This window comes from Hoplias malabaricus, chromosome 3 (genome assembly GCF_029633855.1).
Source record: "Hoplias malabaricus isolate fHopMal1 chromosome 3, fHopMal1.hap1, whole genome shotgun sequence".
In the NCBI taxonomy this organism is placed as follows: Eukaryota; Metazoa; Chordata; class Actinopteri; order Characiformes; family Erythrinidae; genus Hoplias; species Hoplias malabaricus.
Genome location: NC_089802.1, coordinates 32,587,235 through 32,609,629, shown reverse-complemented (window position 1 = coordinate 32,609,629; position 22,395 = coordinate 32,587,235). Strand labels below are relative to the sequence as shown.

The window sequence follows — 22,395 nt, the reverse complement described above, 5'->3', positions numbered from 1 at the left end:
TGTTTATAGGTAACTGTAGTAACTGAGCTGTGGGTGATGTCCTTTTTCTGCTCTGTACCTCAGACCTCCTGCTGATCTCTGTTTTACATCTCGGTGCTCTTTAGCCTTTTCTGGCTTTTTCCACTTTGGGTCAGAGACTGCTTGTTTTAATGAGGTTATATGGTTGTACATATCCTTACCAATTTAAACAACTGCTCAGAAGACTTAAAGGACAGGTCCTACCAGCCGTTTTCATTTCTTCTGGGTTAAAGGCAATTCTATAAATGTTTCAACATAATGAAGACCTAGGTTTAATTTGAGACAGAATATAAGAAGGTATAAACAGTGAAGTTACACTTGTTTTTAAAAGTAGTTTTTAAATATAGGCTAAAATGTTTATAGTAAAATAATTACGTTTTTATATATATATATATATATATATATATATATATATATATATATATAATATAATTATAATATAATTTTTTTTTTTTTTTTTTGGTGGATTTTGATGGCTTCACCAGCATTATCAGCTATGATTTCTCTAAAATGGATCACTCTGTATGACTGATTACTTCTCAATGTCTGATTGATGCCGCAAGATTTAGTAACGAAGAATTTCCTTTTAAATCCATAAGATGGTCATGCTGTGTTTGTCTCCTGAGCTTTATCTGATAGATACTCTGTGTAATCTGGGACACTCAGATAGCTAATGCTGGCTAGTTTGGCAATGCTAGCCCGGCTCCCTGCTGGTTTGGGCTTATCTTGTTCTTATCACACCGGGGACTCCATGAAGGGTCACTGGATTCATCTTATTTATTGCTGTATCAGTGGGGTAGGGGGGCGTATGTCATTTTTCAGCTCAGCATGGTGTCAGAGAGCCGTCTGTAAAGTTTACCGTCTGCTTAGCCCAACTTTAGATCACCCTACGCCTAAAGACACAAAAGGCATCGTTAAGTTTAATAAAGTCAAACCTTAAAATCTCTTTAGGGTCCATATATCTCTTCTTTGCTCTGAGTGGGATTGGTACTGAGTAAATGGGCGAAGGGCTACAGGATGAATTTGAAGTGACCAGAATTCACTAGTTATAAGAGGGGTCTGGTAGACCCAGTTATTTAAGTAAAATATTTTTCAGGTCAGTAAACTAATAGTGCTATGGATATGTAGAAAATGACACAAATGTCCAGTTCAAACATTTTCGCTTTTAATAATTTCTTATGGCTTAATATGTTGTAACAGTATTAGCAAATCTACACTGGAGTGTACAATACACAGTAAATTAATACCTTCATGTCACAAGTTTGAGAACAAATTTATACACCCATCAGCTATAACATTAAAACTATCTAGCTTCTACACTCACTTGTCAATTTTATCAACTCAACTGACCATATTACAGCACTTAATTGTAGTTCTACAATTACAGACTGTAGTCCATAGATGGCAGTGCCTTCTCCGTTAGCCTGTTTTCATCTGTTATTCAATAAGGAACCGTACACACCAAGTATGATTTGGGTGGTGGATTATTCTCAGTGCTGCAGTGACTCACGTGGCTGTAGTGTGATAGTTTGTGTTGGCCTGGTACAAGACAGCAGTGACCCAAATAACTGCCCACTGGTGGTTCTCATGGGCTACAATCTCAATAATGTAGAACAACAAAGTGCCCCTATATGGTCAGTGGAGCTGAAAAATTAGTTTAAAAACAGGTCGTTTTAATATTCTTGTTGATGAGTGTGTTCATAAATAGATGTCCAGTATCTGAATAATATCACTTGCACTAAGGTCAACATGTTTTCCCCATACAGAAGAATAAATGTATGACACCACAGGCACCAATTTGGCTAAAGAGCAATCTGTCACTGTGCCCTACTCACTATATAGTGCACTATTTTGGTGTTCCACCATTTTGTAGTAGTGCCCGAAAACAGACAATTTTCAGTACGCTCAAACAATCCCACAATGGATGACAAAAGGTAGTATAGAACCCATGTTGCACTTTAGTGAATAGTGCACCACGCTGTTTGGTAAAACCCACTTAAGGTAGTGTCCGAAATTGTTCACTACCCTCCTGACTTCAATTCCATACAATGGTGCACTTTACAGTGAATAATATAGGGAGCCATTTCAAACACGTGGGCACAAGTTTCTCCTTTGATTCTTCTTCAGGTTATGAATCAGCCGTCATACTGACACCTAATGGTTTGGATAATTAAGAGCTTCTTTACAAAAACATTTTAAAACTAGTCACCCTCAGTGCAGTCTATGGAACATAAACTGTTTTATCTAGTGTTTACAAAACAATTTGATTTTTCATCTCAATTAATAGAAAGGAATGTAAACCACTATATTAATAAAATTCATAAATATTGTTTGCTAATTTTTGGAGGACCAGATCACTTATTGCTCCTTTAAACACCCTAAACATTTTAAAATGGATTCTTGAAGATCTACAGTGTTCAATTGTATTATGTATGATGTGAAGGATATTAATGAGGGGAGTTTGTCATGCTGATTTCTGATACCCCTCATTTCAAGAAATATTGAATGAGCATGTACTCACAAACAATTCACTATTGTGGACATATAGTGTAAACTATGAAATCCACATTTTTGAAGGGCAGCTTATATGGCATTTGTGTCCACAGTAGTGTAAAGATACCTTTAGTGACAGGTCAGCAACATGCTGAAGAAAATGAACAAAAGAAATTCCCGGATAAAAGTTCTCCGAAGGTGCAGAAGATCCTGAGGGTCACCCACGGCTAAATTTGGAATATATATTTTTAAAGATTCTCCAATTTACCTGTCAACAATTATAAAATCCAGACAGTACTCCCCCAATCACAGTTATCACCACCAGCCTGGGAGGATTAGGACATACACAGCAGAGGGAAAGATGTTTCAATTGACACTTACTGCTAATCTCTTATTTTTCTAAACTTAATTTTAGCAATCAGTGATTAGGCTACATAAATATATATTAACTATATATCAGTGGTGTCTGGATCTAACTAGGACTCCCCCATCACAGACAATGCCCCAAATTGGGAGGATGAGGAGCACTTTTCTGCTTACGCATCATTATGGAACAGCTCAGCACGCTTGGAGGAGAACACTAAGTGTCCAGATCTGCTATGCCAGCTAACAGACATCCATACTGAATAGCCCTGTGCTTGTGATGTCTTGAACACTCAGTTAAGGATGGCTGAGGCATTGTTGGGGATCAAACCAGTGGTCTACCACTAAACATAGTTGAGGTCATTGCAATTGAGTAGTGTGCTACTGCTTCTCATTGACATGAACAGGATTTGTCCAATCGTCTGTGAGAATAGCTACAACAGAACACATGGACAAGTCAGTTCTGTAGTGTGGATAATGGACTGATTAGTAATTACTGTAGACGTACATTTTACACACTCTCCTGAGCGCGCCGATACTCGAACACACTCCCTCTCTCAATGAAAGCTTCATTCAGACGCCGCCGTTTATACAGAGAGTGACGATTCTCATCCTTGTTTTCATCCTCCTCCTCCTCCTCCTCTTCCTCCTCTCTTCCATAGGCACCTCCTCCAGGAGTGTACAGACAGAAAGTGTCCTGTGTGATAAAGGGGAATGTAGAATACAGATATAAACCCACTGCACACTTTATGGCAAACCTCTCATAGCTCTGCCTTGCTGGTGTATAGTTCTAATCTAAGAGTGAATCTGTTTACCCAGTGAGTGTTAGACCTCTTCTAGCCCTTCATCTAAAGTACAATGCTTTACAAACATCAGAGGCCACATTTCATTTTCAATAATTTTCAGCCAAAACAACTTTTCTTAAAATTATTTTCTGAGATGATACAGTGACACATTTAAAAATACGGAAATGGAAAAATAAAAATGCAATATTAGTTAACAAGGAAGCGAGAATTCTAACAACCGTGCAAGATGTGGTTAGACATCAAAACCAAGCATCAAAATAATTAGCAGAAGACTTTTAATAGTTGATCTAAATATAAAATTTCCCCACATTTACATTTTATCACAGATTTTTCAATAAAAATGTGTGGGGAATTTCCACAGAATATGGTTGCTTTTTCTGCACTTCACAATCTAAGTAATTCTAAACACATTTAGTGATGTTGAGGTTTGGGCGCTGGGGCGGTTAGTCCATTGTTCAGAAAACACCTGCTTCCTTGTTTGATTTGCTGTTGTTCATCTTTTGTGCCCATTTCCTTTTCTTAGTGTGGGCTACTTGACAGCCCCACATCCTTTCATACCCTGTTGAGTTCTCTTCTCACGGTGGAAGGATGGATACAAACAGCTGTGGAGCCTGATTTTTCTCCTCTTCCTCAAAGATCCAAGCTGTATATCTGACGAGGACAGTCATGGTGCCTCACCAGGCTTTGCAAGCTTGTTAGAAGTCCCTGATTATTATTTCTAGATCTCAAGTATATTTTGTTATATTTTCCAAGTGGACTACATTTATATCTTCAAAAAAACCTTGAATTACTCTTAATGGCTGCTTTGATTATAAATGAAATAAACGAAGAGTGGTCTCTGTCATTTGCACAGCTCTGTAGACGGAGGTGCTGAAGAGAAGTACAAAATAAGGGATGTGAATGAATGATCACAAATACATACCCCAGGCTCCAGGGTAACTGTTGTCTTTGCTCCCAGGTTTAACACTCTGCCATCAGCTCTGTGTAAGACATTCAGTCCAGCAGCACCACTCTCACCTCCTGAGGCAGAAACACAAACATACACACACACATTCCTATGTACATCTTAACATTAATAGGAAAGTAGATTACGAAGTGTGTTAGCCTGGAGTTACCGTGTAAACCATACGGCCGAGTGGACCGTCTCTCGGTCAGCACTGACAAAACCACTTTACTCCGAAACAGAAGCTTCCGGATGACCCCATCACCACCGCGGTAACGACCTCGACCTCCTGAGCCAGGCCTGAGAGAGAACTGCTGCAGGATGACGGGGTACCTGAGAGAAAGGGAATGAATGAATGAAGGAAACGGATATAGAGAATGAAAGGTCTAATTTATTCTACTTTGACATAATTCCTAAATCCTACGGTTCTACGTACAAAGTTGTAAAAACAAAGTCTCAAATTCCTTACATTCCAACGTTTGTGGTGGTCTATTTGGTAAACAAACCACTAATAGGAAGTAGGCAGCTAGTCTGCCTGATCTATTTTGGTCTCATAGAGATAGTGGGGATGCAAAAGCCCGAATAGGATCGCCAGAAAATTGCTTAAAATCAAATATGAATTTGACTAATATTTCAACAAAAAATTGATGTTTTTGATAAGGACGATGCTGTGAGTGGGTTGTTGACATTCTGCTGGTCTAAAAGTAATATCAAGTACACACACACAAACCTTTTTTCCAGAATCTCAGGGTCGGTGATACGAGTATTTGTCATGTGAGTGTGGACACCACTCCGCCCACTCCAGCCTGGCCCTGCCCCTGCACCTCCAGCAACCGTCTCATAGTAACCACTCTTCTCGCTGCCGAAGGACACATTGTTCATGCAGCCCTGAATGGAAAACAAAGCAGATGTATGTACTGTAAATGACTGTCGCAAGAATGTGAAATAATAAGAGACTTATAGTGTAAGAAGAACCAATCAGAAAACATAACTTGACTCTTTTGGAGATACTATATTTATCACCGACCCCCAAAGCCTCATCCTGATGCTGGACAAGGCAACCATCACAGCTCTCTGGGTCTGGGAATTAGATCATATTCTCAATTTAATATCTAATTTTTAATTCCCAATTAGTAGTTGTACCTCCGATTAATAGTTGGAAGGACTCTCCCAATCATACGCAGTGCCAGCAAACTAGGACGGAGTGGGCAAAAACACACTTCCTCTGAGATGAGATTCCAACCGCCAATTCTTTTTGAAATGCTGCAAAGGCAGCTGCCCAGATCTTTCATGTCAGCAGACAGATGCCCAGGCTGGTCAGCATCTTGTATGATAAGGGGATGGAAAGGACCATCCTCCCACCCACTACCCAGAGAGAAGGTTATGAGTGAACGGACATTCTCGTCTATGAGCCGCAGGGTTTCAGCATTCATAGCGATTTTCTGACCTGAGAAGCAGCGCACACTTCGAAAGCCCTGAAGATGACGTCCACCACTCTCTGAGAGGTCAAAACGTTGCCGCCCACAACCGCAGCACTCTGGGAAGGCTGTAGGATGGAGCCAGGGGGTATGGTGACTTTGATGGGAATCAGACAGCCCTAGAAAAAACACATACGCATACTGGGTTTTGTTCATTAGAGGCAGTGAGGAACTGCCTAATCTTTTATCAGAAGACCCACCACTATTTGTTTTCAACTACATACATTATTTTATGTTTTGGTCTCCAAACTTTGGATAGTTAGACAGTATTTAAAACACAATCTATTCATAATGGGTGGCGGCAGCAGGTAGTGTCGCAGTCACACACACACACACACACACACAAAAAAAAAACACGTTGGTAGGTGGATTGGCGACTCAAAAAGAGTGTCCGTAGGTGTGAGTGTGTGAGTGTGTGTCGCCTTGTGAAGGACTGGTGCTCCCTCCAGGGTGTGTTCGTGCCATGCACCCAGTGATTCCGGGTAGACTCCGGACCCACCACGACCCTGAACTGGATACGCGCTTACAGACAATGAATGAATCAATCAATGAATGACTATTCATAACCACACACTAGATGGAGAAAACTAGACAGAGTGTTATTTTTAAGTCTGTGTGTGTATTACCTGGTTGAGTGGGATGTCTTGTCCCACCATGCACCGTAAACAGTAGATGAGAGCAGAGAGAGTGATGGCCCGAGGAGCGTTACAGTTTCCCCAAACCTCTGTCCCTGTCCCAGTGAAGTCAAATACAGCACTGCCCTGCAAAGAGAGGGTGGGGGGAATGAGAGTATGTGTGTGTGTGTGTGTGTGTGAGTGAGAGAGAGAGAGAGATGGGGGATTAGTGTGAGAGCAAGGGACAGAGGATGAGTGAGAGAGGGAGACAAGGAGAGAGCGATAAGTAGTGGAGAGAAAGTGAATGATGAAGAAGAGTAGAGAGAGAGGGAGTGGAGAAAAGGGGAGGTGTGGGATAAGTTGTGAGAGGGATGGAGCGAGAGTGATTGACAGAGGATGAGTGAGAGACAGAGACAGGGAGAGAAGAGAAAGAGAGAGAATGCCTGAATCAAACTGAACAAAAGTGCAAAGCACACAATTACCTCCTCGTCGTTTATCTGCACTTTTAATTTGATTGGGGTCCCATCGTCCATGTGGTCTTCTGCCTCCACTTCTAAGGAGCCAGTCTGTTGCCGTCTGCGACGCGCAAACTCTTTCAGCATGTCTCTGACAGCCAACTCCGCATTACTCTACACACATACACCGTGTCAATAAATGGAACAGGAATTAAACATGAATTAAAAAGGAATGAACTCACACACCTGAATGTACCCCATATAAGCCTGGACCACAGCCAGCCCATAGCAGTCAATCAGCTCCCCCACCAGCTGGCTGCCTCTCTGATTGGCAGCCACCTGAGCTCGCAGGTCCGACAGGTTGTCATGGAGATTACGGGTCCCGGAGCATTCTGGGTACTGACCCGGAGCCATCAGGGCTTCAGTGACAGCTGAGGAAGTAGATTCACATTGTTTTGCAGTTCAGTAAGTCTCAAGATAAGAAATTAAACATCAGACAAGTTTCCGAAAGTGAAAGTCCTCACACCTTTCTCTTGGAAGACTCCTTCAGTGACCAGTTTAAAGGAAGTGAAGACAGCGCCCTCTTGCTGTAGAGAGGTGGAATGGGGGGGCATTGAGCCTGGAGTTATACCACCAATATCTGCATGGTGACCTCTACTGGCCACAAAGAACACCGGCTCACTCACACCTTGCCGAAATACCTTCAGAAAATGGACAAGGAAATATGACACATAAAAAACACATTTACTGAAAATGATTCCTTAATACTTACAGCGTTATTATAAATATAATATTTACTAACATATAACAAATAAGAAGCCCAGGTATGACAAAGAAATGTCTATTCTTTCAGTGCTTCACTCCAGACTAAAGTCCTAGCAGTGAATCAAGTTTTCTTCACATTGTGAAATGGTTGTAATGCTGACACCTAGTGGCTTGGATATATCATTGGATTCTGTACCAAACTAAGTTCCAATACAGCCAACCTCCATGTGGGAGACCCACTCTATGAAGCATAAACTGGTTCATTTGACTTAAAACAATTTAATACTTCATCTCATGTAAGCTGCATTTTGTAGAGCAATGTAAAAAAAAAAAAAACATTAAATAGTGACGATCAAAAATATTTTTGGAAGTAAAAATGACTGAAAAGGAAACGTGGCCATCTTCTGTGGCAGTAGTTGGCTTCAGATTTCTCAGAAGAAGCATTTGTTTCCTTGTTCTAGCTTTTACATTTTATCAGACACAGTTAAATCCAGTGAAACAAAGCTAAGTCTTCATGTTTGTACCGGAGTGATGACGGTGAGATCAGGCAGGTGACTGCCCCCAGCGCACGGGTGATTACTCAAAATCACATCGCCCTCCTTCAGACTGCTGCCTATGGCCTTTAACTGAGAGAGAGAGGGAGAGGGACAGAGAGAGCAATCAGTACATAAATTAGTGTTTCTTTTTGTGCCTTTATATCTGATAAATGTAATGACTCCTGCACTGATTGGCTGCTATGTATGTTGTGCCTCATTTCAAAGTTGAAAAATGACCTGAGACACTTAAAAGTTTCAAAACCGAAATGAAGGGTATCAATTGGTGTGTGTGTGTGTGTGTGTGTGTGTTAACAAACCTGGTACTGTACAGTTTCCTGCATGGCTCCAAGATGAACAGGAATATGTGGAGCATTAGACACTAATCCTCCATCGGGACCAAACACAGCACAGGAGAAATCCAAACGCTCCTTAATGTTAGTAGAGATAGATGTCCTCTGTAACACACGCCCCATCTGCTCTGTGTGTGTATGAGAGAGAGAGAGAGAGACATGAAATATATAAGATTAAATTAAATATATGATAAATACACTAATTTTATATATCTCTTTTTCTTAATATTTCTCTCGCTCACCTGCTATACTCATGAAGCGGTGGGAGAAGATGGACAGCTGCACTGTGTTCAGTTCTGTCCCTAACACACACTGGCTGTCTGTTCCCACATTGATGCACAGGTCCCCACTCGTGGTCAGCTCAGCCGAACAACCTGGTTCCACCAAAATAGTGCTGGACAATCACAGAAACTGTGTAAGAAATCATTGTTTTAACCACAATAAGATGCCCATCAAGTAATAATAATAATAATAATAGAAAAAGTGGGCAGCTGGTGAAATCTTAAACTGTACACGTGTAATGGGCTTATAATAATATAATATGTGTTGCTAACAAAATTGACAGCATTTGCAAATGTTTGGGCACTGGTGATGTACTATAGGAAAGTCATAGTAAAACCTGTACCTGTTCTTGTCAATGATGATAGCTGGTCCCTCAATACTGTAGCCACACAACAAGTCCTCCCACATGTACACACTGGTGTCCAGATAGCCCTCCTCAAAGTAACACTTTGTCACCTGGTTCAGAAAAGAGTTGCAAAGGTTCGTAGGCATAGAGTTGATTCCGTTTCTTTTTTTCTCACATATTTGTAAATTTCTCTGAGAACACAGTTTCCATTTCAAAATCGTTGTAAAGAAATCATCGTCAGTATTTCATAAAAATGAGTAAAAGTAAGATAATTATAACATTTCATCATACAAGACAGACATGTTTGGATGTCCAAATTTTTCATGTTTATGTTAAAATCCAGAGCTAAAATACTAACATTGCCCAATGTCATGCCCAAATCATCTTGAACCACACCTCACTCTGCATTAACAATGTGTTATGTTAAAAATGACCTTATCTAGAAAATTGAACACAACTCCACTGTGAATAATAGTCAGGCATTTTTAAAGAGAATCCAGTGTTCAGTTCCATGGTGATGTTCTGCTGATGTTTATAGTTCAGAGAATTAACCACATCAACCTAAAAAACCTGAGTACGATTTGAGTGGGTTGAGAGAAGAGTTGGGGATGTATTTATATTTAAAAAAATGCAGTTTGGGTGACTGTTGACTTGGTATGTTTGCATACCAACTTCAACCTTGCAGCTCTATAAATAAAGAACAATGGACAAAATGTTTGTTATTATTAGTTTATATATAGTAGAGCAATCATTCTTACTGTGACTGCTAGTTAGCTAGCTAATATAGCTAATGTAGGTATAGGAGCTAGCGCAGCACTGAGGAACAAGATCAGGGTTTGTGAGGAAACGAATGTAATGGAATATTTATTAGATCAGTCATATTTACAGATTCACATTTACACTAAATTTTTTCCGTTGAACAAGAGATGTTTGTAAAATTGTGTTGAATTAATTCGTAGATCATTCAGTGTTAGCACCACTAACGCTAGTCACTATTTTTTCACTCATTATCTGACAAAATGTTACTAAAGGTAGTAATGACAGGATTCCGAACCTTGATTGGTTTTGGGGCTACATGTCCTTTTTTTGCCACAGTCACAGACTTAATGCCAGATTTTCCTGACCCACGCACACGAATATCATCCACCATTATCGGCCGGTCAGCAATGGTAAAGCCAAACTCCTTTATGTATCTTTTAACAGGACACAGAATAAACAAAATTAAGAAAGAACAAAATTAATGCACAAGTAATTGACTCAAACACTTTACTCCCTTTTAGTAACCACAGGACACCTAGCAATCATGCATGTCCTGGTAGAATCCCGGAGTTATGGAATGGTGGTCATGGATGTTTGCAAAAGTGTGTTACCGTTTGGTAAAAGAGGTGTGGAAGTCTCCAGACTGACAGGACTGAGAGTGAACCGGAAAACCGTTGGCATTGACCATTAGAGCACAGTCCGTTCCCTCATAGCGCATGTGCAGGAACACCTCAGTACTGATCTGAGAACTGTACATAGAGTATGTATACAATTATTTAGACAACAGTACATTAAAATAGATACACTCCCCTAACGTGTTTTAAGAAACTATATAGAAAGGACAGCAATTAAAGTTATTGCGCTGTATTCAGAAACTGAAACTTTATGTTTCTGACACTTTATGACAAACTATTGTCTATAAACATGGACAGAAGTACAATAATCATTTTGAATTCAAGACAGCTGCTACTACTGTTTTTATCTATGTAACATATTTATACATTTTGTTTTTACAGATAACTGCAGCCAGGTGTATCACTGTCACAAAAATGTAGGGTGTTTAAGTCGTGGGATCAATCCCTGCCTCAGGTCACTGTCAATGAGGTTTTGGGTGGGTCCACATCGTGTCTGAGAACACACCAATCAGAGGGCTCCCATTTCCTCTCACAATCCAAAAGCATAAAAACTATGTGTATGGGAACCCTCAGGGCATTCAGAAAATGTCTGAATGTCTTTAGAAAATAAAATCTTATTTGTGATATAATACAGTTATCATCATAATTGTATTTAAACTGTTGTTGTTTTCCGATTTAAATAGCTTTAGTCAGGAATATATTTGGCTTATTAAATGTAAAAAACAAACTTTGTAATTTTGTTATTTCTACATTTTAACCTATGTGTGTGTGTTTGTGTCTGTGTGTGTGTGTGTGTGTGTGTGTGTGTGTGTACCTGCTGAAGCCACGTTGGTGCAGTGTGTCGTGGCAGCGTTCTGTGAGCTCTTGGATCCTTATGTCCAGCTCAGAGAAGGAATTTACAGTGTACTGCAGCGAACACGGCTCCTGGACTTCCTCCACCACATCGGCCAGTGCTAAACCATACGCTGATAACACACCACTGTATCTACAGCCAGAGAGTGCGGCAGGGTTTGAATAAACTGAGGATAAATAGCTAAAAGCTGAGGTGAACATGCTGCCTTCTAAACATTACTGTTTATTTTCTGACACTTAAACACTGGGGAATAAAACTATAAATCGTGGCCTGTTTAAGCGTCACCATTTATATTTTATGCTTGTTCTTTTTTAATGTGCTGCACTTAACAAATAAATAACAAAAGGGCATGGACTAATTTCAGTAGAGGACCTTAACAGAACATTGCATTTCACCAGTTTTGTTCAACATTTAGCATAAGAGTGAAGAGATGACTAGTGGATATTAATACTGACATGCATAACAAAGCACACACCCAAACAGAAAAAAACATACTTGTGTATGAACACAGTTTTCATGCCTAAAGCTCTTGAAATGGCACAGGCATGCTGACCTCCAGCTCCTCCGAAACACGCCAGAACATGTTGAGACGTATCATGTCCTTTTGCCTGCCTCAAGAAAGCGAGAGTCAATATTTACTATGTAAAAAAAATACAAAACAACATCTGAACATGGCAAATCACTACTCAAGCAGAACAAGAACATTATACCATTAAGTGTCCTTGGACAAGACTCCTAATGCTTTATTACATATCACTGTAACATGATTATATATGTTAATTACTCTAGCGAATAAAAATGCTCTTCAAAAATCATCACCTCATGGAGCAGGTATAATTTGGGTCATGGATCATACTCAGACACGGACATGGTGGTGGTTTTGCATTGGTACGAGTGGATCAGACACAGGAGTGTTGCTGGAGCTTTGCACTAACACACCACCACCATGTGAGTGTCACTGTAGTGTTTGGGAACAATCCACCACCCAAATCATACCTACAAATCATTAAAGAACAAGGTGAAAGGGGGCTAACAAAGTATGCAGAGCAACAGATGAACAACATTCTGTAGTTGTACAACTACCAAGTGTGCACAAAAATGTATGACAGACATCTAAATAAGTTTTACCTGTGTAAGTGCTCTGATTGGCCGACACATGGCCTCGTTGGCGACTCTGATGAATCCCATGGCCACTTCCTCCACGCTCATTTCTGATTTGCCAGATTTTGGCCCATCGCTTTTCGACAGGCTGTCTGAGTCAGTGCCGTGCTGTGATTGGTTTGTGGAGAGAAAGTGGTTGATGTCACATGTCAACTGCTGAAAGTGCTTCATGGTTTCTTCCGTAGAGAGAGGCTCATCCTCTCCAGGGCCGAAAATGTGAGGGAAGAAGTCAGGCAGCAGACGCCCCAGTGCCAGGTTAGCGTCAGTGACAGTGAGAGGGCCCCCTAGAGGTCAGGACAAGCAAATACATTGACTCCTGGTAGTACATCAGAGGATCTCAGCATTTTCAATGAGAAAATTATCAGTAGGGGCTCCAAAGTGGGGCAGCACTTTAAACATTGGCTGGGATTGGAGAGTAGGATTGATCCCTCTCTCCTTATAACTAGCCTGATGCTAGCAAACCTAAGCATTTTCTTAGCTTTCATAGCAAATTTGGACAGGTAGGGTTCACATTCAGTCCTGTTGGGCTGACCACTGGCTTTTCATTAGCAGGAGATTAAAAAGATGCTGTGGCTGGTTTCACATGTATGTGTCTTTTGGAAACCTAGCTGGCTATAATAAGGATATACATATTGCTACTTTTAGGTTCACAACAAAATACATGTTCATTCTAATATTGTTTTTACCTTTTCTATAACAGGTTGGACCAGGGTGAGCACCAGCTGACTCAGGACCAACCACAAACATCCCAGACCTAGAAACAGAATGAGAGAGAGATATATAGATAATTAGAGAGAAGAGTTATGAATGAATACAATTTAAAATAAAATAAAATAAAAATTTTCTAACATATTTTTAAAACCAGGCGGCATAGTGGTGCAGCAGGTAGTGTCGCAGTCACACAGCTCCAGGGACCTGGAGGTTGTGGGTTTGATTCAGGCTCCGGGTGACTGTCTGTGAGTGTGGTGTGTTCTCCCTGTGTCCGCGTGGGTTTCCTCCAGGTGATTGTCTGTGAGGAGCGTGGTGTGTTCTCCCTGTGTCCGCGTGGGTTTCCTCTGGGTGACTGTCTGTGAGGAGCGTGGTGTGTTCTACTTGTGTCCGTGTGGGTTTCCTCCGGGTGATCCGGTTTCCTCCCGTAGTCCAAAAACACACGTAGGTAGGTGGATAGGCCACTCAAAAGTGTCCTATCCTAGGTGTGAGTGTGTGTGTTGCCCTCTGAAGGACTGGCGCCCCCTCCAGGGTGTATTCCTGCCTTGCGCCCAATGATTCCAGGTAGGCTTTGGACCCACCATGACCCTGACCTGGATAAGTGCTTACAGATAATGAATGAATGAATATTTTTAAAACCGTGGCTGTGGTGGTCCTCAGTTTCACAGTGAGTGGTCTAAACACTGGCCTAATTATCAGGAGATCAGGAGTTCAGTCCCCAGTGATGCCTCAAACACCAAGGTCGAGAGCCTAATGAACACAATTGTCCAACACAACTTATCCCTGTAGAACTTTTTACTGGAACTTTTCAAGTTAAGATTTATAAAACAAAAATAAACAATATTTGCACATCTGTAGTGTGTATGTCTACATGTATAGGTGTGTATGTGTCTGTGTGTGTGTACCTGAAGAACAGGCGTGAGCCTCCTCCTGCTGCGACAGTGTTAATGTCCAGCTGCGGAGCCTGCAGTGTGACTCCAGCTGTTGTAGCTTCAAATACATGCTCATACTGACCAGCATAGCGACTGACATCGGTAGACGTACCTGTACACAACACAACAAAGGTTAAATCCAGCTCATTTCTGATGTTTAATATCATGACTTTGCTCTCAAATGTATATATTCATAGCTTACATTGTTAACTTCTAGCACTGACTATATATCATATATATCAGCATTACTATCTAGATTTACACCTCTCCTGTCTCATCCTGTTACCATCTCTTCATTGTCCTTATCCCTATTTCCTTTCATTCCTTTGTCCTTAGGTCTCCACCTACTTCAAACACATAAACCTACAACCCCGAAATATATGACAACCAAGGAAATTGTCTGTTAATACATTATGAGCTTAGCATTCTTCATATAAAACACTTCTCTCACCTCCCATGTCAAATCCAATGACTGGTTTGTTTTCAGTGGAGCTGTATGAAGTGACAGCGTATCCCACCACTCCTCCAGCAGGACCAGAAAGAACAGCCCGTGAACCACTGAACTGTTCCATAGGGGTCAGTCCCCCATCAGATTGCATGAACAAAACATCCACATCCTAAACACAGTAAGAAATATAAAAAAGCTAAACAATACTATTAACTTTTTTGAATAGCATGAGATTTTTTTTGTTCAAAATAACAACCTTATATTATAACAAATATTATTATGGACTGTATAAATTCATTATACAAAATTGTATAAATATTGTTCAGCATTGTGAGAAAAGTATGTGGCTGATGGTGACATGCAGCTGAATAAATGCTGCTACCGATTCTGTCCATATGTGGAAGTGGGATTATACATTATGCCTTTAATGTATAGTAATGAACATATGGCTGGGCGATATGAGCAAAATCTATATCACAATACACTTCTTAATTTTGGTCGATACATATATTTCTGATATGGGTGTGAACCGTATAAAATCCACTGATAAACTTTTTGTTGTTGTTGTTGTGGAAAAGGGGAAGAAAATTTAACTCAAATGTATTTTTTCCTTATTGCAGTGGTATGTTGCTGATGCTCGTAAAGCTAGGAGAATTTTCTGATGGTGCTCTACTCAGACACATGAAACATCAATTTTGCCTTGGTGTATTCAGCAAATAATGAAAAACAAAGCTTTTGAAATATCTGAATCTTATCAAAATAGAGCTAAATCAAACTGTGGTGCTACCCAAATCAAAGTTTTCATGTTGCGCAGAAACATTTCCTTAAATGAACTGTTGTGAGGTCACAAAAGTATGCCCCTTCCACACTCACTCACTCACTTTCAGGCTGCCCTTGAAGCCTGTTGTGAATCCGCTAAGGTACTGGTGTATTTTAGGAGTTAGGTAAGCGTCTGCACACACTGTGTACCCTCGAGGCACTGCTCTGATCATGGGCATCACCTCACTGGACAGAGACACCTGAGTGAACCCGAGTCGCCGTGCTAGAGACCCCACAGCCTTCTCATGGTGTGGCCATCTGAAAGGAGAACACATTTACACATATACAATATATTGGATAAATATTTGGGGGTATTCTTGATTAAGTGGGTGTTCCTGAATCTGTTACTTGCAGCTTGAATACCTGTTTCATCAATACACTTTGTGGGGCCCTCAGCCTTCAGAAATCTAGCCACTCACTCACAACAGATTTTACATTTAGCAGTGTTAACTAACATACTATATAAGTATATTTAGCTGTTTGCAAATGACTAAGTTAAGTGTCTTTATGGATTTTTTTTAAAACAGGAACGAAGCCAAGTCTCAAAAGACCAGTTTAGCACATATCAAAGCTTTGAAATGATCTGAATTGGGTTTTAAACCTGCTATGAAAAATGCTGCCCTCCACTGTTTTGTATACATGCATTGGACAAAGTAGCATAAATCCAAAAAGAAGTAAAAGTATCCATAAGTAAAAGCACTTTCCCAAATAGTTTGTGTAAAAGTAGAAAAATAGCAGCTCAAAAGCTTTAAGCACTGAGAAAGAAAATCCAGCATCTATCAGCAGAGGAATAGTAGAAGGTACCATGCTCTCTTGTATGACTTTTTTCTAAAATAAAACACTAAAGCTAGTTGCTACCAACGTCTGTTTTTAGACAACTATTTAAAAACTGAAGCTCACTAGCTGTTGGAAACAGTGTACTAACATGTACGAGTGCAGTAAGAGAATGGCCAGGCTGGTGATTCCTTTGGACAAAACTGCCCTCAAATCTCTCTCCACAGTCTTCAGATCCAGCTCCTGCCAAACCTCCAAACTGTCGCCTGTACTGCCTGAGGGAGAGGGAGAGGGAGAGGGAGAGAGAGAGAGAGAGAATGACAAATACTGTACTCTCAAATGTAAGTAACATGATCAATGGTGTTAAAACTATACTGTTATTATTCAGTATAACAGACTACATTTCACCTTTTGTTCACTGTTTCCCACCACAGTGGTAGAATGACCCCTATAATTATGTTAATTTTAGCCTGACATGCAACAGCCTTCTGTGATCCCTCACTTGTGGGCTGATGCAAGCAGAAAATGATGGCTTCTGTATGGGTAAAAAAAGTAACAAATATGTCCTGAAATAGCACTAAGTCACAGTATGTGACACAGTTAGTTGTACTGAGTAGATTTTAGCATGAGAGGAAAATAGAGTGTGAGATTTAGATTATTTTTTAAACACTCATCTTAAGTCAAGAGCTTAAGTTACAAATCTAATCAAATATTAGTAGCATCTAATTCTCATAGTTTTATTATGAAAATTGGAAAATGGCACTGCCGTTATGCCAACCCTACATCCTTTTTATCTTTGTATATTCTCACCTCAAAGAAGGAATATTATACACGAAAATGTGTGTTGGACAACTTAAAACAACTCTGAAAATTGATTGCTAGCTAACTAGCTCATGTAGTTTATAAATCAACCAGTCAGTCCTGAACAAAGACATAAAATATAGAGGAACAAAGCACATAGAGAAAAGGGGCTTAAGTGTGGAAAGAAAGTCAAATATTTAACCAAGACATGTTATTTACTTAGCCATTCATAAACAGAGGAGGTCAAGGGCTACTCTGTGAAACTCATGAGTGGACTCCAACAACTTCCTCTAGTGCCATACTGCACATAAACATATACACATACTGAGCAGATTTATTATTACTCAGTACAAGTCAGGCTAACATCAGTTACCTGTAGCTTGAAATCTCTAACCTGTGAAATTTACACACTACGTAACATACCATACAGTTCCTGTCAAAAATCAGCAAACTGACCCCATTTCAAATATGTGCAAAATTGTGGCTTATTAAACATGTGCCTCAGTATAACGGTACATATAACACTAATTGCAATAACACTTATGTTTAGTGTGTTATCACTAGCATTAGTGCTGGATAAGCCTTCACATGAGAACTACAGGTGAATCAACAAGCAGCAAACTAACAAAAGCAACAGCAAAGTTGTTTCCCCTCAAAACAAGACATTAAATGTTGCTACGATTATAAAAGCCATCATCTACAGTTACTGACAATTAGCCACTGTATCTCTCACTGGATGTTGGTGATACATACTGTTCCTTCATGTTTCTGCACAAAATCAACACACAAATATAATTATTTACCTGTTACTATCCGTTTAGGCTCCTTCCTGGAAAGTTGGCATCCATCTTGTTTTAGGACAACTCGCTCATCTACTTCTATAACTTCCTCATAAAGGACCTCTGGCGTTCGTACCTCCTGTGGACCACATACAAAATACTGCTTTCACAGCTGTTGTAACAGCTTCTCATGCTCATGTTCTTCCACTTGTCAACCGTCTTATTGCTTGTTATGCACATTTTACACTAATCCTAACACCTGCCTTTTTAAATTAGACAAACATATTAAGCTTATACCTGAAACATATTAGAAATTGAATGCAATAACCGGAGGCATCCCCTTACCAGATCAAACAGGTTGGGTCTGGCTTGAGTGCCAATATGCAACAAGTCTCTGAACCCACGGGTCACCAGCAAAGCTGTCCGCTCACCCTGGCGCTCCAGCAGCGCGTTAGTGGCCACTGTGGTGCCCATTCTAATCCAGCCAATCAGAGATGAGTCCAGGGGGTGGTCCCGTGGGAAACTGAGGCCTGTTTCCTGTTGGTAAAAACAACAGATAAAAAATGTAAAACAGAAGACCATCTCTTTCATTTGTACAATTACAGACAAATGGATCTGACTGATAAATCTTTATTACATCCCGATCCTCCTTTTTTCTCAAGTATTCTCAATCTCTGATTGTTATCATACCTCCATTTTGCTTTCTTAAATTTATTCTCCATTTGTAACTGGGGAGTTATTATGTTTGGACTCCATAGAGCCCCAGGGTGCTTCGCCATCACTGATATGAGTATGTGTGCATCTCTGTTTCTCTCACCTGTTCCAGTATTCGGCGGATGCCCTCAGTGGGAGCGTCACGATAGTTCTGGGGATCGTGAGAGAGCAGCTTAAGGACCCGCTCTCGACCGTCCGGCAGATGAGCAAAAACATCTGTGAAGGTCCCTCCACGGTCAATGGCAAAATCAAACTTCCCATTGGTCTCAGCCATACTGCGGAGCATAAAGATGAGCAAAAGAAACTTTGAGAGCAATCAGTCAATTTCTCCAATGAATGTTCTTCATCTTCACTTGGTTTTTCATCTCATGTGAGTTGCATAAAAAATAAATTTAGGAAGTATACTTTTGTACTGTGTAATTGAGCATTTTTATTCTTTCCCCCCATAATATTTCACTGTGGAACATAAGTTCTATAAGTACATGAAAGGTTTCTAAACTCTAAGAAGCTAGTTAGCTTTGTCTCTAAGAAGGCCACCATTGCACTGGAACAATGGGAATAGTTATATTTCACTGCAATTCCATAATAAACCAACTCTGAATGACTGTTCACATCTCAACCCTAGACTTACACCAGAATGTTCAAAATTCGTTGGAGCTTCCCTTTAAGTCTGCTATTCTTTCTCATTTACTTTCATTGGGTTCTGTAGGAGATAAATTTGTTGAATGTGTAAACTGAATATTTTGACAGTGCCACTGCTATTTCTAAGCACATGAGCAGGTAAAAGTCCAGGTGGCAGACAGAGAATCCTTTAAGCCTTGAACAGACATCAGTTAAATATATCAAACTGCTGCCAAATGAATATTTAATCATTTCAGTTTCTAGTGACTGACTTTCTGAAGTCTAAGCTTCAAGCTGTTATATCATTTAGATAAGCTTTAAAATCAAGGTCAGGGGTCGTGGCTTCGATTTCTGAGAAAGAAAGAAAACGGCAAAAGAAAAAAGGCTTTGTTGACAATGTTCAAAACAAAGATATCGACTCTCAGCACACAGTTAAATACACTTTGCGGGCAATAAATATCTACTACAATAATATATTGTATAATCTAGTAAAAATTTAATTATTTGGTTGAATAGCGTGTGAACTATTTTAATTTTCCGTTCCAACTTTTAAATGATCTTCTTATTCGCCACTTTCTTGTTGAATTTTCCGTTCCACCTTAAATGCTGCAGTAGTGACATTCTGGTGCCGTGAAACCTTGCCTGAAATTGCTGCAGCATTTAAGGTGGAACGGAATATTCTACTAGAATGTGGAGAATAAGAAGATAATTTCATTCTAATAACTGACTAATCCCAATTGAGATAAGCCCACGTCATCACTCTGAATATAGCGTAGAGAATTAATCCTCATAATAATAAATATTAATTTTATTATAACGCGGTACTCACTGTGTATAACGCCCCTGTCGCTGTGGAGACTTCAGGACAGAAAGCGCGATATTCCTGTTCACTTTACTCAGAACAGGCGACTCTCATTGTAATATGGGCGGGGTTAATGCTCACACTCCACCCATTGTGTGTGTAAGGGCGGGACTAGGGTGGAGTCTGTAGCATGGATTGTATATAATAAAAAGGCAACAGCATAATGGGGATGCCAGCCATGATACGACGGAGTGTAAATTTGTTCCGAGATATTGGGTTAACTCTATTACAGGTAGAATTACAGACACATAATATTAAGTTAAGAGAGTCAGTCTAACAGGCTGTATTTACAGCACTGTGCAAAAGCCTTAGGGCCTTAAGATGATTATTATTGTTGTTTAAAACAATTTATCTTCTCAAGAAGTGCTTGTATATAATCACTTATAAATCCAATCAATACAAAAACATAAATATTGTGCTTTGTATTGTGAGCTAGTTTGTTTCCACGTACATTTTAAACCTCATTTTTTTCAGGTAGCTAAATCTTTTGCACAGTACTGTACATTTAACATATCTGTTGCTATAACAATCTTTTGAACCAAACAATAGCAGAGATTTAACAGTAAACAATTTTTAATTAAGGTTGTATAAATCGTAGGCTAATATAGCCCTGATATTTCTTGAATGTGGAAAGTCCACTCTTGACAAGTACGTAACGGGAAAAAATGGTCTATAAAATGTTTTGGAAGAATTACACCTTATGAGTGTTTTATTTTAAACTTAAAGACCTCTTCACTGAAAATCTTTGTTAACATGTCCGTGTGCTTGAAGAAATATCCACAAATTCCCCTTTGAATCAGCAACATTCCAAATAGAGACTCAAATGGGCAGATTCAGACAGCCAGGATTTCTTCTGTCATAAACCTAAGGAACCAATCCTGTGACTTTGCAGTGCAGGGCTTTTGACATAGTCAATAAACACAGATGTCTTGTACAAGAAGGGCCAAAGTCGTCTCCATTTGCTGAGGAGGCTGATGTCCTTTGGGGTGCGCAGGACACTGCTAAGGACTTTTTACGACACTGCGGTGGCTTCAGTGATTTTCTATGCTGTGGTCTGTTGGGGCTTTGGAAGCTTTGATATGGACAGGAAGAGGCTAAACAAACTGGTTAGAGGGGCTCGCTCAGTCTTAGACTGTCCTCTGGACTCCATAGAGGAGGTGGGGGAGAGGAGAATGTTATCAAAACTGATATCAGTTGTGGATAACCCCTCTCACCCCCTATATGCTTCAGTGGGGGCCTTGAGCAGCTCCTTTAGCAGACGACTGTTACACCCACAATGTAGGAAGGAGAGATACCAAAGGTCATTCATACCTACTGCTGTTAGATTATCCAACACTCACAATATGTAATATATACTATTATCTGCATATATATATTTTTGCACTATCTGTCTTTGCACCACCAGTATTACTACCTCTGCCCTTTTCCCAACAATGCAAATAATCATGTGCAGTAACTTCTCATGTGCAACCATCTCTGTATGGTTGTATGGGTTATATGTTTGTGAGTATGTACGTTTTTAAGTCTTTTTCTCCGTTGTTTTTATTGCGTTACTGTTTTTTCCCACTTCTTGTCCAATGCCTAAGATTTGTGTGCTGCTGTAACAAGTGAATTTCCCTGATGTGGGATCAATAAAGTCAAGTCTAAGTCTAAGTCTATTCATACATCTACTGTTAATTACTATAGGTGAATGTGTAGCGTTAACAAAGTTAGCTAAACAACATTAGAGGAAGCATTGCTGATGTACTGCACTGATATTTAATGGAAAGAGTGAGATGTAGCTGAATATGGACCAATACGAATCAAGAGGTTACGAAAGCACGGAGCACTCACTCACTGCTCATGGAGAGTTGCAGGGCACAAGGTACTAGCTTGCAAGGCATGGGGATTGTTATTGAGCACAGCCAACCCATGTAATAAAATGTTCTTCTGCAAGTTTCATGCCATTTTATTTAACATTCATCAGTGAATCGACATGTCTTTTGATTCTGACAATTATAATGCACATTAAAAACAGCAACAAATATATAATATTTCTATAAGGACATTTTTGGACTAATTTGGAGTGTTTATCTTTGAC

The 22,395-nt window shown here is 39.9% G+C and overlaps 1 protein-coding gene across 1 annotated transcript; it reads right to left on the bottom strand.

Moving 5' to 3' along the window:
• Nucleotides 1-1,183: 1,183 nt before the first annotated feature.
• Nucleotides 1,184-20,326, bottom strand: oplah (5-oxoprolinase, ATP-hydrolysing). The gene is made up of 27 exons (XM_066666540.1): nt 20,283-20,326; nt 18,936-19,107; nt 18,464-18,655; nt 18,143-18,257; nt 16,690-16,813; nt 15,827-16,022; nt 14,949-15,114; nt 14,471-14,609; nt 13,544-13,611; nt 12,825-13,141; nt 12,192-12,304; nt 11,658-11,828; nt 10,820-10,957; nt 10,504-10,642; nt 9,447-9,559; nt 9,064-9,215; nt 8,789-8,949; nt 8,460-8,561; nt 7,697-7,871; nt 7,417-7,601; nt 7,198-7,344; nt 6,728-6,862; nt 6,071-6,220; nt 5,354-5,511; nt 4,796-4,956; nt 4,603-4,700; nt 1,184-3,571 (listed from the first exon to the last, which is right to left on the bottom strand). The coding sequence occupies exons 2-27, from the start codon at nt 19,104-19,106 to the stop codon at nt 3,386-3,388; spliced, it is 3,972 nt and encodes a 1,323-aa protein (XP_066522637.1). The 5' UTR covers nt 19,107; nt 20,283-20,326; the 3' UTR covers nt 1,184-3,385.
• Between the last annotated feature and the right edge of the window lie 2,069 nt (nt 20,327-22,395).

What these genes read in the sequence shown, in the direction of transcription:
- oplah (XM_066666540.1), bottom strand. Translation starts at nt 19,106, where the DNA reads ATGGCTGAGACCAATGGGAAGTTTGATTTTGCCATTGACCGTGGAGGG. An exon ending in GGCTCACGCCTGTTCTTCAG is followed by an intron (nt 13,612 to 14,470) that starts GTACACACACAC and finishes TTCTGTTTCTAG; the next exon opens with GTCTGGGATGTTTGTGGTTG. An exon ending in AAGTGTGCGCTGCTTCTCAG is followed by an intron (nt 5,512 to 6,070) that starts GTCAGAAAATCG and finishes TTTTCCATTCAG; the next exon opens with GGCTGCATGAACAATGTGTC.